This window comes from Falco biarmicus, chromosome 11 (assembly GCF_023638135.1).
Source record: "Falco biarmicus isolate bFalBia1 chromosome 11, bFalBia1.pri, whole genome shotgun sequence".
Taxonomy (NCBI): domain Eukaryota; kingdom Metazoa; phylum Chordata; class Aves; order Falconiformes; family Falconidae; genus Falco; species Falco biarmicus.
Genome location: NC_079298.1, coordinates 36,576,534 through 36,595,247, shown reverse-complemented (window position 1 = coordinate 36,595,247; position 18,714 = coordinate 36,576,534). Strand labels below are relative to the sequence as shown.

General features: G+C 41.0%; 1 protein-coding gene across 2 annotated transcripts in view; it reads right to left on the bottom strand.

Annotated features, from left to right (window-relative positions):
- Nucleotides 1-18,714, bottom strand: part of CRB1 (crumbs cell polarity complex component 1) — a 112,347-nt gene that overhangs the window by 76,816 nt on the left and 16,817 nt on the right. For both annotated transcript variants that reach the window (XM_056356479.1, XM_056356480.1), the window contains exon 2: nucleotides 37-621. In XM_056356479.1, the coding sequence (XP_056212454.1) occupies nucleotides 37-621 (585 nt within the window). The remainder of the gene's footprint in view (nucleotides 1-36; nucleotides 622-18,714) is intronic.

Below are 18,714 nucleotides of genomic sequence, written 5' to 3'. Positions count from 1 at the left end.
ATGATGCAAAGAAAAAGTTGTTCTAACGGTGCTTACCTGTGTACCCAAATGGACAGATGCAATCGTACTGTCCTATCTGGTTGAGACATGTTGCCCCATTCAGGCAGGGATCTGACACACATTCATTCACTTCCAGGTCACAGTGCTTGCCTTGGTAGCCTGGGACACAGTAGCAGGAGTATTCATCAACCCCATCCCTGCACACTGCTCCGTTGTGGCATGGTTCAGAAATGCATTCATCAAAGTCCATTTCACAGAGTGCTCCTGTGTATCCTGCACTACAGAGGCAGGTGGGCCCAGCCAGGCCGTTTTGGCAGGTGCCTCCATGTTCACAAGGGTTTGTGTCACACACGCTGATAACTATTTCACAGGTAGGTCCATTATAGCCAGCAGGGCACTTGCAAGTAAAGCTGAGGTTTCCAGCAGAGCTTAAACAGGTAGCGTTTTGGAGACAAGGGTTTGAAGAGCAAGGATCAGAGGGTTTATTGCAGAGTTCCTCCTTGCTGTCCACTGACCCGTCTGCACAATGGCAAGTATCGTCTTTACGACCAGCAACACATGTAGAGTTCTTTTGGCAAGAGTTTGACAGGCACCTGGAATCATTCCTCATGCAAATTGACTCTAGAAAGGAAACACAAAAAATCCTGAGGACTTCCACAGCAGTGGGAGTAACCAAGAGTGAAAGCACAACTCAATACAACTGTACTTCAAACCCAACAGCTCCAATCGTTAGCTGTTGAGAAGAAAACAGGGCTGGTAACTGTGTGACATATTAGTAGACTAATAAATGTAAAATGAAAACAATTATGAAAATAGGAGTGGGTTGTAATTTCCTGTTCTCGCCTCTTCCAACAACCATGGCCTGGAGTGTCAGGATCACTTAACACTATATTACAAGTACAGTTGCAACAGTATTGGCGGTTGTCAGCAGATATCCAACAATATGGAATGCATTTAGGTATATTTAAGACAAATTTATTGTTTTTACTAGAGAAAGGAGTTGAACCACATTTTTCAGTTCAATACCACTTTATATTCTTTTGTGGTAGAAGTTTTTTGTATTAGATTTCAACAAAGATAAATGACTTGGTTGCAGTTATAGCTCAAGTGGTTCAAACCATCATGCACTTTGATTTTCACTTCCTGATTATAAATAGTAATTTGACAGCTGTGCAGCATTTCCACCACAGAGAATTGTCCAAACACCTGAGATTCAAAATAGCCCTCCAAGAGCCCTCCATCCTCCGAGAGGAAGGGCATGGTGAACATGGTGTAAACATGTTCCTTACTCTCCTGGAACTGATCTCCTGGCAGTAGTTGAAGGCCACTTTAGTTGCCTTGCTGCTGTAAAGAGTGGGTAACAACAACAATAGCTACTTCTCATTTCCCAACCAAGGAGTGTTACCAGCCTCGCTCATAACTCGCAGCTGAGAAACGTGATTGAGTTTAAAGCAGTGAAAGTAGTGAGAGATGTTCTTTCTAGTAAAAAAACCCAAGAATTTTCCATGAAACTGCATAATTTTAAAAATCATGATTAATTGTCTCCGTAACAAAATAAATGGCTGTATTCGGGTAAGCACAGCATACATATGTAGGTATATACCTGCTGCCTTAAACTCCTTGTTAGGCATACTAAGCAATAGCAACAAGGTGCCAAGTACTGAGTGCCTGAGGTAGGTATGTTGGCCTGGGCTGAATCCTCCCCAGTCACAGCTTCTCTGCCAACAACATCAAGTGAGCTAGACTGGAGCCTGTGCACTGGTGTCTGCTATAATCAGGTCTCCCAAATGCAGCGCAGTCATAGGTGAGGAGTGCAATGGGGTTCCACTGAACACTGAATTCCTCTCACAGTATCGCGTTCAGTATGGGTCAGTGGAAATGGAGTTATCATCAGCACCCATCCTGCAATGTTTGGGAATTTTGTTACTCACATATAAACTGACTCAAGGCTGTGGAGATGGTAAGACCAAAAGGGATGATTGCAAATGGTGTGCTTGCTCTAGACCTCTATCTTGGTCTAAAGGCCAAGCTTTTGAATGTTAAGGAGAGGTTAGTGGAAGAAATCATGGAGTTGCCTCCAAATACCATGCTAGTAAAATGAAACAATGTCAGACCAAACCTCATAGACAGTGATTAATGGAGAGAAGAAAGGCAAGTAATTATTTACTGACATAAAACAATTAGAAGAGAGGGACCATATAAATACTGACCTGAAAAGCCAAATGCATGTATAGTATTTTAATTCCTACTAATCAAATTGGAAAATCTGATCTGAAGTGTAAGGAGGGTTTTGTCCAGTACGATTTTTTCTTTTGCAACTGATTTTCACTGTAAGAAATCCTCTACTGTATAGCAACCATCTGAATACTACCAGACTTCTAATGTGATTATGATGTGATGCTCCTCAAAATATGAGGGCAAAACTGTGAACAAATATTTTGCAAATTGTTAGATATTGCTTGAGAAAAAAAAATTATTTGTATCACAGGAGGGAAAAAAAGCAGTCATATCTTGATCAAGAATCTATGAAATAAAGCTGAATGTTCCTTTTGGAGGTAAGGTAATGATTCAGAAGGGAAAGACCAGTGGGCTGGAGAATGAAAGTTGCATTAGTCCTGTAAACATCCTATTTTCTTCTTTCAGTTTATATTTTTATTTTTGAGTTTTGCTTGGAAATATGAAGGGTATGTATCTTCTACAGCAATTACTTGAAACTGAATGGCAGAACAGTGTATGTTTGTGCAAGCAGGCTGTTGTGGATGAGCTAACTTCTCCGAGAAATTCAGACCCATCTGCCAACAGTTTCTGATTTCTTCTTGGGTTTTGGAATTGAGATTCTGGAGGGAATAGAGAAGGAGATGGGGTACTGAAAGAAAGTGGCGTGTAGAGGTGCTTATGGGTAACTGGAGCTAAACCGATGCTGATAAAGTCCTGGGACAGATTCCCGTCTGGCTGGGAAAGTGAGAGGTTAGGGTTGGTCACCTGAGGATGACAACCAGCTACTGGGTGTTGCTACAGAATATAAACTGACTGTGAGGATGCATTTTCATTATGTGTATTTTAATACATAATATAATTTAATCCATTTTTTCCCAGGAAGGGGAAGTGGAGGAGGAAAGACTCAGGCGGCTTTGCCAGCCTAAGAAGGACTGTACACAGGAGCAGCAGTGCCTCTGAGAATAAAAAGCACCAACCTGAATGAACTTGATGCTCATGAACAGGTACATTGACTGAGTCAAATACCTAATACATACTTGCTTGAGCAAGCAGACTAGAGATTTCTGTAGTTACATCAATAGTAACAGTGACATCATGATTTAAAACAAACTAACAGTGGCCTTAAATATTACATAGAAATAGTTTTTTGATTGCTTACTTTTGGGTGTTGCAGGTATAAGTAAAACCTGATAAATGTTTCTGTTTGATCTATTTTTACTGTTGTGATGTTACCTTTCTCTTCCTCAACTCACCCTCATGTATGTTCTGATGTCCTAGCTTACATAATTTTTTATATTACCCATGTAGTTACTTTCTTTTCTTTAGCCTGGAAAATTACAGAGCTTATTGCAATCTGTTAATTACAGTTAAAATAAGCAAAACTGCAACTGCATTCCTTAGGAACTTTTGCATCCCATTTGTTTCTTGGAATTGCACAACTCTAAAGAGCTTTCCTTTCAGTCTGTCTACCTCCTTAAAATTCATTAAAAGTGCATGTTTGAAGAAATGTTGCCAATTGGAAGAAATTAACTATAACTATTGTACTGTGTAAACTACAAGAGGTGATGTCAATCTTTCAAATGCTTCTTAAGTAGGACCACTGTGACATGAAAAGGAATTTAGTTAATTATTACTACTTTTCCGGAGATAATTTGCATGCAACAACTCAATTTGTTGTAATGACTGGTGTGAGAGAAGCTGAAACATTTGCCAGTCTGCAGTTTTGATAGTGACATACTAGCTTTGAGCACTGGTTAAAAATCTTCATAGCTCTCTCTGAGGCAGTAACAGTGGTTGGAAAATGAGAGAAGAGGAAAGAAAGCCCTAAAAACACAGTCTGTAGTAAAGGCAAGCAATTTGTCTCCAAGGTGACACCACAATGGGAAAAACATGAAACAGAAAACCTTTCCTGGATTTTTCTAAACTAGTATCTTAATTTCAACTCCTGGCTTTCATAAAACAAATTTCTTATGCAGAAATTGCCAACAGACAATTTAATAAATCCAATACTCCCTAGAGGATGCTTTTGTCTGATTTGTACCACAAGTTTACAGCAAAGTAATAAAATCTTTTGAGTTTTATCTTCATTCTAATGTGCTGTGCCATGGTTTTTATTATTTGTATCATTCTTGAGGAACACAGGAGTTACAAAGGTCTTAACAGAAACCTAATCACTGCTGAGTTTTAGCTTACTTGTGATTTGCAGGCTAGGACCAAGAGTTTTTGTTAGGGGGGTGCTATACAGTAGTTTTTTCCCTACAGCAAAACTGAGTCTAAAAAAGGTGTTCATCAGGGTATGCAATTATCATACTGTGGTTATGAAATGGCATGCAGTTCACCAGGACATTCCCATGATTTTTTTTGAGAAAAATCATATTCCTGTATGACAGGAGTGCTTCAGAAAATCCTTAGATCCTGGACTGCTAGTTAGAGCACCATTTCTTACCTATTTGAGACCAGTTATTTATACGACCTCCCCTCCTGTCCCATGGAAACTCAGTTTCCCTGCCACTCTGGAGTGATGTGGAAGGATGGATTTGGGAACCTATTGAGAGCTATGTGGAAATGAGAGAGGAAGAAGATCATAGCTCGTGGATGCTCTGTGATGTGGCAGAGTGCGATGGTGTTTGGTGCAAAGGCTGGCTCTGAGCTGATGGCTAAAGAATATTCTTTACTATGTTTGCAGAAAGAGCTCGAAGGGATGGAAATGTTTCAGTGTTTTGGGAAGCTTGGTTTTTGGTGAGGTTGCAGAGGAATACCTGAGAAGGCCTCATGCTCTAGCTCAGATATGCAGAAGAGTCATTTTCTTTCTTAAGCAATTAAGGTCACTTCAGCAGTGACTTCTCCTGATAGAGAGTCTTAAACCGGTAACATTAGAAAAATGGAAAGAAAACGCTGATCACTTTGGATTTACACTGACTGACGCTTGGAGTAATTATCAGTCTCTTTATAAACATTGGTACATTAACCTAATTGCGAGAGGAATTGGTGCCAAGCATTATACCCCATGGTTAAAGCCGTCTGATGCAGATGGGCCGTGTGGCAGTAAATCTCTTTGCAGTGAAGCTTGCCATCTGCTGGCCAATCGTCAGTACTACCGGGAACGTGCCTACCTGCATCCTTTGCAAAAACTGCCACGAACTACTACATATAAGAAAAGTCAAGAAAAAGACAGTAATTTTTGTCCTCTTGGATAAGCTTATTTAAAGTCATTAAAGTAATCTTGTTAGTGTATGAATAATTGAGATTGTGTAGCTAATCAGCACTAAAAATGCGTGATTTTGACAAGTGAATTCTTCTCCTTGGTGATCAGAAACCCCTGTAGTGATACAAAATAATTTTTAGGATGTTGGAAATGTACGACAATGAGCATAGGAGGGAAAAATTTAATTAGTGGGAAAGTTAACATAAATAGGGCAGGAGTTCTGAAAGGGCCAGAGCAATTTGGCACAGATCTTCTGACTCTTGATGAGGAAATTAACATTCCTCAGTTAAGCAGGTCATTTTGAAGAGCTCATCTGTATATCTTTCCTGGCAGTTTGGAGGTTTGGGGGTTTTTGTGGTTTTGTTTTTGGTTTTGTTTTTGTTTTTTTTTTCTAGATCCTGTTTGAATTGGAGACCTAGAGGGTTCATGTGTGCTTCTTTAAACGTTCTGTTATCTTAAGTTGATAAAATCAAAAGTAAAGTGAATTGATGGTCCCCAATTCTGAGAATCTGATTAGACATCTCAGCCGTTCAAAGCCCACAAGCAAACTTGCCAAAGTTTTGGATTGTTTGTGTCAGAAATCTCCTTCAGGACATGACCCTTCCTACAAGTTGGTGAAATATCACAATCAGCAGCAGAATTTAAAATCAAATTTCAATCACTGCTAATCACATTGTTATGAACTGGAGTTCACTTGACTGTGGTCATGTGTGTATTTTCTAATCATCTCATCGCGCCTGAAGGCTGCTTGTAATTTGCAATGCTATTCTTCAAATGTGCCTTGTTCCCCTGAAGGAGGACTATAAGCTTCACAGAAGCTTTTAACACTAACGGCTTCAGAGTCTTTTACATATTACATATGCTGCAGAGATTTTTCTGACCTTTTTAACAAAGCCAAACTTTTTTCTTGGGGGGGGGGGGAGCGGGGGGCAGTGGTGAAAATCTATGAAATCTATGCAAAGATAGAGAACTTCTTAAAACCCATATAGTCATCAACATTGATGAGTTTACTGCGCTTTGAGGAGGATTTCATTCTTTTATTTCTTAACTCTTTGCAAAAAAAAAAGTAATTACTTCACACATTTGAATTAAAGCTAAAAAGCTATGCCAGATAATGCAGATAAAGCAGTTCACAGCAAGGTCTGACTTTTTATTAATTCATATATAACAAAACCCCAATAAGATAGCCTTATGAGTTGAGAAATGAAACTTTGAAAATACTCCTAAGCAAAAAAAATGATCGAATTACAATAGCAAAAAAAAATGTGTTCTTCTTTAAAAACAAAAACAAAAAAAAAGCTAAAACCCAGAAAATGTGTGTCAATAGGATTCTTTTTGTTGTTTTCAATTTGCTTAAATAGCTTCTGTGGTTGACCACAACCAAGACATCAATTACAAGAAAGATAAAATTTCATTGGGATAAATGAAGCAATCATTGCTTCTCTTAGTGCTAGTACTTCAGTCTGTCTTCTGTTGAATCAAAAGCAGCATACAGCATTTGTTGACAATTGAAGACTTAACTTTATGATCAAATAAACTCATCAAATAAGTCATGGGATAACATGATGGTAGCAAGGGTTTAAATAGCCCAGTGTCTGGAGTTTGAAATGAGAAACTTCAACGGTTGTGTTCATTCTTGTTTAAAACTTACCTCTGGGATTTTAAAACAAGTGTGTGAGTCTCTGTCAGTGAAATATCAAGCTCTATGACTTTAGTAAGATGTTGAAATAACTAGCTTTAACTAGAAATATAAAAATATTGCCCAAGGCATTTAGGGCTGTGTTGAGAAGCGCTTGGTTTGGTGTAACTAAGTGTATCTCCATTTATCTGCAGCACACCATGACACAGTTCATCACTATGACAATAACATCATTGCAAAGACGGTCTTAGAAAGTTGTGGCTGTGCATATATATTCAATTTTGATGTATCCTGAAGAACTAGGGAAGAGGTAAGCACAGCTGCATAATCAGCAGTGACAGAGATCAGGATCAGATACCTTCACCATGGACTGAAAGGCAGAGATGCTGTTCATGGATCATCATTTGGCAGATGGGGAAGAAAAGGACATGAAAACATGCCGTTCTGGATAAAGCAGAGCCAGGAAAGGGGCTACCTTAGCCCTCAAAACAGCTTTTCCATTGAGATCTCTATGAATAAATAATTTCAGTTTTTCCACGCCATTTTGATTTCCAGACTAAAGTCTCAAACTTCTTAGATATTGTAATAGTGCTATTCTAGCACTTCCCATCTCACAGTGCATTTGGATACAGTCTTATTTAATGTAATGAGCAGCTTGTAGTTACTGTGGTGCCATTTCTCCTTTGCAGGCTTCACTGAGAGGGAAGCTCCAGCCCTAGCACCTAACCTGCTCTATCCACAGCTGGAATTATTACTCAGTCCGCTCAGTGAAAAAGCATACCCTGGCGAAGGCACAAACAAACTTCTGCCAAATAAGCAAGCACTTGTCGGTGTGCCTACAAATATTGTGGTCATAAAGGGTTAATCCTGAATCTTTAACTTAATTTGTGTGTCCAAAACATCCTAGCATGTTGTTATAGAAACCAATTTCAGGCTTTAAATCTTGAATCACAATTATTACCATAGTAACCACCACTGCACACAGGCAGAAAAGAAAAAAGGTGGTTACACAAATATTCCATTTCTATCAAAAAAACCAATTATGTTTTCAAGTACATTTATATTGACAAACCCAAGGAAAGTAAATTAAAAAATTTGCTGAGGCAGAAGTATTGTATAATAGTGTAAGAGTAACAACTGAATAGCATTGCAGTGTTAAAATTTGTTCAGGAAACACCCTAAGACATATATATATATATATATATAAATAAATAATACCTGTGATTCAAATTACAGAACTGGTTATTAAATTAATGTTTTCATTTCACTATTCTCCAAACATTTCTGCAAGCTCACACTGATCTGGTGCTGCTCCCCAAGAATGAAGGCGGTTACTCTTGGCTGTCATTTTCCTTTGCTCTCTTTTGCCTTTGTGCCACCCCAGACTTCCTTAACCTTTGAGCACTTTTCAGCAGCCACAGTCCTTACAGCAGTGCCGACTGGTTATCCTAAACGCAGCAACAATTTGACAGGCTTTCCCACAACGCAGCCATGCAATGGCTGTTTATCGTGTTGCGGTGAGGTGTGCTAGTTCCAATGCACTTGCCTGGCGTGCACGCACACACGGCTGCCTTGCAGCCAGCGCAAGGTGCTAGAGAAAAGAGGAGAGCGGGGTGAAGCTCAGTGTCCTGTGAGGTGTGCTGTCAGCAGTGGAAAAATAAGCATCTCAAAAATGAGGTAAATATTTTCTTTACTTCTGAAAGTAAATCTTATTTGGTTCTTGCTTTCCTTTGGATCATACCCCAGTGTCTGTGCTGGGAACAGAAGCAGAATCAGGCCTGGGAGCCCCACAGGGCTTCTACAGATTGAATTTGGAGGATTTTTAGTTCAATTGGACTTCAGCAATGCAGACTGGTTTCTAATGTGAATAAAAGAGTTTATCCACTGCTGCTTTACCTTTACATTTAAGACTACAGCACTGCTGTCTAAGTTGATAGTACATAATGATCACTGTACTTTTACTATGCACAAGATAGTTTTATTTGTGTAAGATGCAGTGCGGTGAATGAAGAGACAGGACGCTGCTTGATGCAAGCAAGATGTCGATTTATTGTACACAATCACGAGTTTATATACGTTTTCAGAAGCTGCGCGCTTTAAACAGATTGGTTCTTTAAGCTAAGCGTTACATACTAGGCCATCCCTGATTGGTTAACTACAAACAAAGGACACTTTAAGTAAGTTTTTACAGTCATCAATTAACAGCGAGGTGTTACTTCTCCTTGGTGTCATCTGTTCCTCACTCCCTTATCTTTCCTCGGCCTGACTCACCCTGTTGATTGTTATCTATTCACCCTCCTTGTCCTCCCAGGGTTTGTGGCCTACAAGCCCGAGCACATTCCCCTCAGCTAACTGATTGGTACTTATGGCCCTGATTTCCAGGCCCCCTCCTGCAATGCAGGACAGTGGCTGATAAGGCCCAGAAGGCAGCTGGTACCCATTACAGTCAATGATGCAGACACTGATGTAGAAACCAAACTGACTTCTGCTGTGCAATCCCTGTATACAGGGATCCTTGTATATAGGGTATACTGTGCTACTGTATATGCTTCATCTGAACATAACTTTCCTCATAAGTGGTTTCATGACATGTCTCCACATTCTTATCTTCTAAGTTTGCAGAAGAATAAAGACGTGAGCGTAATGTGGTGTTCCTTCTCCCTTTAGAAGTATTGACATTTCTTTTTCATTTAATTCACACAGCAGAATTTATTCTTAATCCTACAGAACAGGATTTCTCCGTACAGGCACATGGGAGATAAATAGGCAGGTGAGCAACAACCGTGATACAGGGTGGTAGGAACCTGGGGGCCAGCTTCAGGTTTTTTATTCTATCAGCTCTTCAGAGGCAAAGAACATTGAAAATTTGTTGTGCTCAAAATCTGAAACAGATTTATTTAGGTAATAAATGTGATTGCTTATAGGAAAGTTTTGGTGATTCTGCAGGTTAAATGCCTTTGTCCCAAGGATTCAGTCAATACCTTTCCTGCCTGCACTGCTCTTAGGGCTTCATTAAAGCTGGGGACATCCTCAGTATATAACTCAGGATACAGAGCCGTGTGTGTAAAGATCTGTCCTGTGAGACAAAAGGTTTTGCAGAAATAGAGAAATAAAAAGAGGCATCCTAGGTGAATTAGTTAGCAGTGTGAATTATGTCTTCTACTTTATCCTGTATTGCTTGCCCTTAGTGAAGTTCTCAGCATGCCTAGATGAACTTCTTTGGATGGGTGGATTTGTAATACTTTTGTGAAAGGTGTTGCTCCTGCCTTGCTCCCAAGAGGTACAAGCATGGCAGCATCAAGCCTTTTAAAATTAATGGAAGCATAATCTGGCATTCCAAAACCTGATATCAGAACCTGGTGAGGGGTCCAAGTGGTGCTGGGGAAGTGGAAAAAACTGAAAGCAATGCTGTCAGTTGGAAAGATACTGCTTGTGTTCACAACTATGCTAAGGAGGAAGGCTCAACTAAAATGTACACCTTGGAAGCAGACACCTGGCAAAATGAAGAAAATGGTGCCAGAGATGAAAAGGGTTGCAGAACGACCAAAGTGTGGTCTCGCTTCTTCTCTGCATCAGTGGGGGGGGGGATTTTCAGGAACACAGAGGGAGTAACACAGCATAAAACTGTCAGTGAGTTTGGGTGAAATCCAGTTGCTCCTGGTTCTGTTTGAATTTCAAATAGTGGAAAATAAGGAGCAAGGGAGCTGTTGCCTCTCGAAGAGGCCAGATCTCACCCTGAGAGACACAAGGTCTCACAGCTTCCCTGGCGTCTGGCAAGAGTTTATGGCACTTTGGCTTTGTGTAAGACAGAGGGTCCCAGCTCCCATTGAGCTCCTAGCTCCCACTGAATTCAGCCTCAGGCAAGGAGCTGGGGCTTGGCTGAACTGGGAGATGCTGCCCCTCATGCAGACCAGCTACCACTGACTTGCAGCATTGAAATTTCATTTAGGTCAGAACATGCAAGCAGCCACGCTACCACTGTGCTCAGCTGCTAACATGGGAGAGAAAAAGTAGTCAGAAATGCTGCCAACTGCTGCTAAATCTTTTAATCTACAGAGTTTAGGGTACAGGGGCTAAAAATTGAGTCCAAAATTGACTTCAGGTCCAAATTCTGTGTCCATGTGTTGTTTCCTTCTGAAAGCTGTTAGACTGCATCCTCTTCAGTCTCCTTTATCTGTGGTTCTGCCCTCTACTTCATTACCTGTCCTTTTCATAATACAAGAACAGCATACAGCAGTGATTCCAATATACAATAGCATATGAAGGTGCTGTGATTTTAAAGCAGCCTTAAATGTCTGAAACATTGACCCAAGTGCGATTTCTTTCTGTGAGCGAAAACTGAACAGGTTTAAAGCCCTGATTGTTAGAAATGCATCACACCAACCTGTAACATGAGGCAAGAATTTCTTTTCTGATGAGGGATATTTTTTGCCTCCACTTTGCAGGTCACAGACTTCAGAAAATTAGATTTTTCCCCTCTGTAAGTCATGCTTAAATTTTGGCTGCAAGAAAACGTGTATATATGCTCATTGGTCAAACATACTATACTAGTAAATAACAGGGAAAATGTTATTGTCAGGTGTGGTGTATCACACAGCCTTTATGTTCACAGCCAGGTTTTGATGACTCCCAGTTCAACATAGTCTCCATAAGCACTTGTTTTTATGGCATTTGGATAACCAGAAATCCCTTCAAGGCAAATCATATCAGATGCACCATATCCCTTCTGCACAGCAAAATCTCTAGCAACAAAATGCATGTTCATAAAATGATGTTTTCTAACATATTAGGATGGGGGCAAAATCTATGACAAAACACATAAGGGTTTTTATAGAACTATTCTTTTTCCCAGCTGGCTTACTATGCTCTGCTTTGAGGTCTGTAAGGAAATGAATGTTTTAAAGTTTCTAGGTGCAAAGATGTGTACTGATGTGTGCAGATGTTGAGATTGCCTCCAGTAGGTTCTCAGTAACACAGCTGAGAACTAAATGTTGCTGAAGCCAATAAAATGCAGCAGAACAGCAAGATCAGCTCCAGCTTCAGACTAGCATCACACTAATATCCATAGCCACCGGAGTGCATGCTGTCCCTCCAGGCTTGCTGAATGCATAGTCCTTTTCTCACACAATTTCAGTTTCATACTATGTAACAGTACTCTCATATCAAAATCATGCTGCTGCTTCTCCTGTCTCCCCAGACTGAAAAAATAATCAGCCCTGTGGCAGATCAGAATTATGTTGCTGGAAATACAGTGCACGGTAATTTAAATGCCACAGAAATCAGAAGAAAGCTTCAGTGTGGCTACAATGCACAGTGAGTGCAGAGAAAGCAAGGTCATTCTTTTCCAATGTGAACTTTGTAGAAGAGTTCACATTCCAGGCCTTTCTGTTATTTACTAAATTATTTTCAATAGAAATCACCTACAATTAGCTCTGCTTGAGCTAATTACTAATTGGGATTTAGAGGCTGCTTGGGGAAAGTCGCAGTTCGTGTACTTTGGGACAGGCTAGAGCCTAACGGGGAACTGGCACAAGCAGTTTCAGTCCGCTCTCCTGCTGGCAGCTACCGACAGAGCCGAGGGCATCACATCGAGATTGGTGAAGAACAAAGGATGTGACCATGGTCTGCACAAATTGCCCTCACTGACCTCATACAGATAAAAATCAGCCACAGGCCCAATGGAAGGATGCTATATTGTGAACTTTTACAGAGGGTTAGTCTTTTGAATGCTAGTTTCATCTAACACTGAAGTTCTGTCATGGTCATGGTTCTGACACAAAGTCTGCAGTAGCTTTCCTGACCTCCAAACAGACCGTATTGTAGCATTCTAAAAAATCTACTCACTTGTAACAGAGGAAGAATTAGTTTGTTTCATGGTTTTACAACATTTTATTTTCAGAGTAAGCTCAGAAGCAGATCCTAATAACACTCTAAGCTACATGATGTGAAATTACAAGTCTCAGTCCACAGACCACCATAGTTTCCTCTCCCCTGATTCAAAGAACTGTTTGCTGATTAATAGCAAAGCTCTGTGTCCACCACCAACACAACATATAGCCTGGAGAGTTGCTGTTCCACCTCTCCCTAACAGCCACCACTCCCTGCTTGTCCATACTACAACCCTAGAGAGGACTGGCCAAGCTCTGGCTCAATAACACCCCAGAAGTCACTTGTATCCAAAGGCAATGCAGTGTAACCAAATGAAAGAAGGAAAGTTAAACAAAAGCCAAGAGAATAGCAGCTGCAGGTCACCTTGCCTTCTGTCATATGAAAACTTGGACTGAACTGAGTTTGTGGGATAATAGAAACTATTTTTCTGAGAATTGTTCATGAATTTTTGAAGGTTGCTAGGAAAATCAGAATTCTTACTGTACTGGTATCTACAAAGAATTCCTCAGTTTGACATTTACCATTCTGTTCAGATAAGGAGCTGGCTATATCACATGGTTATTTGTGCAGCTCATTTGGCTGCCTTTCGCTTTGCAGCAGAACACGATGACTCGTCTGTGTAGTGGTGACCACAGCAGAGTGCACTGAGCTTGGGACACTGTCAGGCCAGAGGAGGCTTGTAGATCTCCTGCTCTCACCCATCCTGGCATGTTTTTATCTCATAGCACTTGTCTGGCTGGCTGAGTCACTTGATGACTTTCTCAGAGGGTTCAAAGCTGTATGTGTCACACTAGTCCATATGCTCTACTGCGGTGACTTTTCCTTCCTTGTCTCCTACATAACAATAACAGAAAAAAACCTTTGAGCTATGATGTATTCACAAACCCCTTTTTATGCCTGATTTTTTTAAACTTTAACAAATACTCAGTTCAATAATGCGATACATCATCCCTAGAAGTCCAGATCATTTAGCAGTATAGCCATAGCCAAAGCTGTTTCTAAGGCAGCTTATGTCTCTACAACACCAAAGTCTGTTCTAACGCAAAGTACCAGGAGCCTTTCCTCACAGAAAAGCAGGATGTTGGACTGACCTTCTATCCCAGACTTCACTTGAGGTGATGGATCACAAGCTCATCTTTTGGGGTTTTTTTGTGGTTGTCCACAACTCAGGTACAGGATTTTATTGAAACTTGTTGCGTGTCGGGCACAGAGTATGTCCCCTCTCCTGCGTATTTGGCTGCCAGGGCTGACCAGGACCAGACAGCTCCATGGCTTTAGGAATTCTCAGCAGGGACCTGCCCCTCCTTTGCTTGGAAGCTACTTTTAAGTCCAGGCTCTCACCCCTGGTATCTGCTTGGCCATGTGTTCCACTGATCCAGTCCTGGACCCTGACCTGGGCTTGACCTCACTATGGATGTGCCTGGTGGTCGCTGGACCACAGCTTAACCCTGGTTACTGTGCCCCAGAACTGATTTTGATCCTGCCTGATTGACTGCAGCATCACTACAGACTTGTCTGGCAACCACTGGACTGTGGCTGACCCCAGCTGCCATCACCTGCTCTGCCTGCCTTGCTCAGGTCCACTAGGGCTGATCTCTTCAAGGTACAGCCACTGCCCTGACTGCTCTGCTGTCATACTTGGCTCCTAGCTTCCCTTCCCTTGCAGAGCAGCCCACACCTGTGGCTCCCTGGCTGTGCCTTTCAGATTGAACTGGTTTTGTTCACTTAATATAATAAAATCTCAAACTCCAAAACTATGTGTGCCAGACATGGAAATGAAGAATATGTTTTTTGAGGGTTTTTTTAAGTGTTACACTGAAGTATTAGTGCTTTCAAAGAACTTTCCATGCTCAAAGCAGTGTGCAAGAATCCTACGGTTCGGGAGAATTACATCAACTACTCGCCTGAGCCATGCAGAGTCAGAGATCTTGCAGGGAATCTCTTGGTTTCGCAGCACCAATCCCAGTCTCCAGTGTGCATGTCTCCTTTGAGAAGGAGTGACCCGAAGGAAGAGCAAGAGTAGGTATTGAAAACTCACTCTGTAATTAGGAATGTCTTTCTCTGAGACCTTTGTAAGGTGCTTCATTGTAGAAATAAAGCAAAAGCAGAATATTCACCATCATCAGGGTACGCCCAGGAGCCTTCCTTGGGGAACACACTAAGTAATAATTCTCTTGTATTAGAGGATTATCACTAAAAGTCAAATTGTTTCTGTAAGCCTAATGTGGTGATGTGTTTTATAGCCAAAACACCTGCCACTAGGGCACGGAATATCTGTTACGAATGAAGAGGTTTCCAGCAAGCTTTCACCAAAATTAGATCAGCAAGGCTTTTGCCAGTAAAATAGTACAAAATATAAAAACAGGAGCAAATAAACACTATCCAGTAGCAACCAGTATATTGGTCTCCTTTCTTGGAGTTGTTTTTATTTTTTAAAAAAATTGTTCTATTTCCCTGTTAATATTCTCCTTTATTTCCTCTGTTTATTTAATTTATGTAAGAGGTAGATCTCACTCCTTGTCTCCTTCCCTTCCTAATTCTCACTTTTACGTCTTCGATTTTTTCCATGCATTCTTCTTTTCTTCCTCTGAGGCCTGATCCAAAGCAGAGTTGGATTTACAGGGCAGCAAAGGGAAGTCACAGTAACTTTGTATGGCTGGTAGGTGAGTCTGCAGTAATTGTAGCCCCAGGACACAAGGTCACTCCTGGCACCAGCTTGACAGGGTAACACAGATGCCTCTGGAGCTGTGAAGCGCTCACACTCCACAAAATGATCCAGAGAACAATAAAGATACTCTGGCCTGCTATTCCCCTGGAGTTAAGCTTTAGCCATCCCTGTTGTGGTGACAGTAGAGTTTGTGTCAACAAATCTGCTCTGAAGACACAGGGAGAACTCAGGATGTTGGTGCTGTAGTAGCTGGGGAGTGGAAGATAAGATTAGCAAGCAAGAGAAATAAAGCCTCCACAGCTTGACACCGAGAAGCTTTCTCTATCTGAAGAAACTTTGGTGCCATACAATGATGAAAAAACAGAAAGAATACCAGAAAGAGACCTTCCTCACAATGATACTTGTCTAGACTTACCAGTACAGACTACATATAGGGCAGCATGCCGACCCTGCTGTGTATTAAACTATGCTATATAAATAATGAGATCTGTGCAATACTAAAAGTCTGACCAGGAAAAAAATAAGATTTGATGGCAATAATGAATACATGATAAATATCTAGTGCCTATCTTGCTGGGAGCATTTTTTGCAGAGAGCTCTATGGCAGGGCTTGTTTTATGATCCCACAGGGCATCATACAACACACTGTGCTGAGAGACTGCAGAACAGATTGGGAGGTAATTCTCAGTACTTAATACCTGGGGATTCTCAAAAGCAATTTTCTCTTAGGATCACATTTCCTTTGATCATTGGGATTATTAATTATAGATAGCCTTGAACAGAACCAGGCATTGTTACTGTACTACTCAAACAGTGTCTCATTTAAAAGGAATAAAATATCTTACTTAATTAGAGGTTCAGCTGTGGTGTCTTTTCAAGATACTTCGTAATTGATTTGACTGTGGTAACCTACTGTAACATATATTCTATTAATAATCAAGAGAGCCTGTAGGCATAACAACATAGGAAAGAAGTGCCAAAATGTTTGTTATTCAGCTTGCTAGGGCACTTGGAGTATAACTGTCCAATATAGCATTTAGACTATGGATTATCATCTATAGCCCAAAAGCAGTTACACTTCTGTGGAGCCCCCTCCTTTGTGCCATTTTTCTTGATTGGATCCAGCCCATGATTTATCAAGTGATGTCAGGCAGATGCATTTAAAGCTTAATTTTCTCTCTGGATAAATGGAAGCACATTGTTTCTGGTAATAATTCTTTTGGCTAATTTTGCCTCTGTTCAGTTTTTGTCTTACCAGTGCTTTAGTCAATGTGAAAGAACATACAAAATTAGCCACAAAATTAATCAGATGAGCATGAGTTTGTACATGTGCATGCTCGATTTACCCTTAGCATCATGTGTTCATTATTAGATATGTTGATTCATTCTTGTCACCAACAAATTACATTTGTTGACTGAGAGAGGTTTATTTCTGTAAGTTCTGGTGCCACAAAAAGCTTTTACTAACATTTTCTTCACCGTGCAATCTTAACTACATGTGCTAGAGACATATGCAGGAACCACTGTATTTTCCATGTATTGCATTCACGGATTACATCTGAAAAAGCAGAAATTAGCTCCCCAGCAATGTGAGTCAGACTCCTGTTGGGGTGGATATACAGAGCCAGGTGCAGAGCCATCAGCACTACAAATTAGCACCTCTAATGCCTTGCCCTTCCATGGCTCCTTAGTGACCTAATGGGGCTGAAGAAGGGGTGGGCTGAGGTTTCTTGCAGCTCTGGAGCCCAAGTCTGTGCCACATCATTTGGGTGTCTGCTGCCAGCCTAGTCCTGCAGTCTAGGAGATCCTGGTGAAGCGCCTGCACTCTGTGGGAAGAGGTTCAGTGCCTGGCCACCAGCCCTGCTGTCCTTAGGGTCTCTGAGGAAGGCCTGGGGCTTGGCAGCAAAGGGAACAAGCTTCAGGCTGTCTTCCTTCCCTAATTAACTTAGGGGGAAGAAAGCCAACTGGCAGTAACGGAGCAAGAGCAGGACAAGTATGCTCCTTCTGGAGAACTAGTGCTTGTCTGATCTGCAGGGACCACTACATATCACCTGTGGAGCAGCGTAGTCTGCCCTACTGATGAGCTCTGTTCTGCTGTGTGATGGATGCACTTTCATTATGCTTTTCAGGTAAGATTGTATGCATGCAAATGTAATATAAAGTAGTTTCTAAAAGTATTTTTTGTAACACCTAGGTATTCTTGTAAGTACCAAGAATCTGGATTAGCATCAAAACTGCATATATGCAGGCACATCTTTTTGGGGAGGGGTGGAGAACAAAACAACACAACAACAACAAAAAAAACCCCAACCAAACCCCACCCACCCAACCAAAACCCCTAACCCTCTATATGGTTCCTGATGATCAGAATTTCAGAATTCCTACTCAAATCAGTAACAATGTGATTCAGCAATCTGCCAAAAAAAGCTTAACTTGTCAAGTACATGCATGGTCTGAGCAATTCAGTGTGTCCCTACTATCCCAAAACAGTTAAGAAGTTGCTTGGAACTTTAATTCAATAGAGGAACACTTAACAGTTCCCAAACTTACCCCACTTGTGCTGCATTTTTTGCCTGTTACCACAATACTCATAATTTGTTTGATTGATCGCTCGGAAGTGATGCTTTCTTTCTAGGCTACTCTTTTCCAAGTTGTGAACCAATAAAACAAAATTTTATGTTATTATTAGCAAAGGGAAGTACCAATTCAGTTAATCTGTTGAAATATTCTTCCTTGTCTGCCCCCTTTCTCTCCTGGCTGCTCCCCAAAGGGATCCCAGTTCACATGGCATACTTAGGAGAAAGTGTAGCTAGAGAGGCCCTAGAGGCAGCATGTCACAGTAATCCAGCGTGCCCCCCTCCCCAGGAGGTGGGCCGAAGTAGCTGTTGTAAAAGACCTGAACTCATGACAGTAAGAGGGATTGTCATTTAGGAATGGCTGAATTTCAGGTACAGAATCCCTAACTGTCAGCGACTTCTCTGAAATGGCTTTTGCCACCCTTGGCTGAAGTTTTTATAAAGCAGTTTTTAATAAAACCTCACTAGGAATATGGCTTTGAAAAAGAAAGATCTTGTTTTCACTGGTCTGTAATTCTTT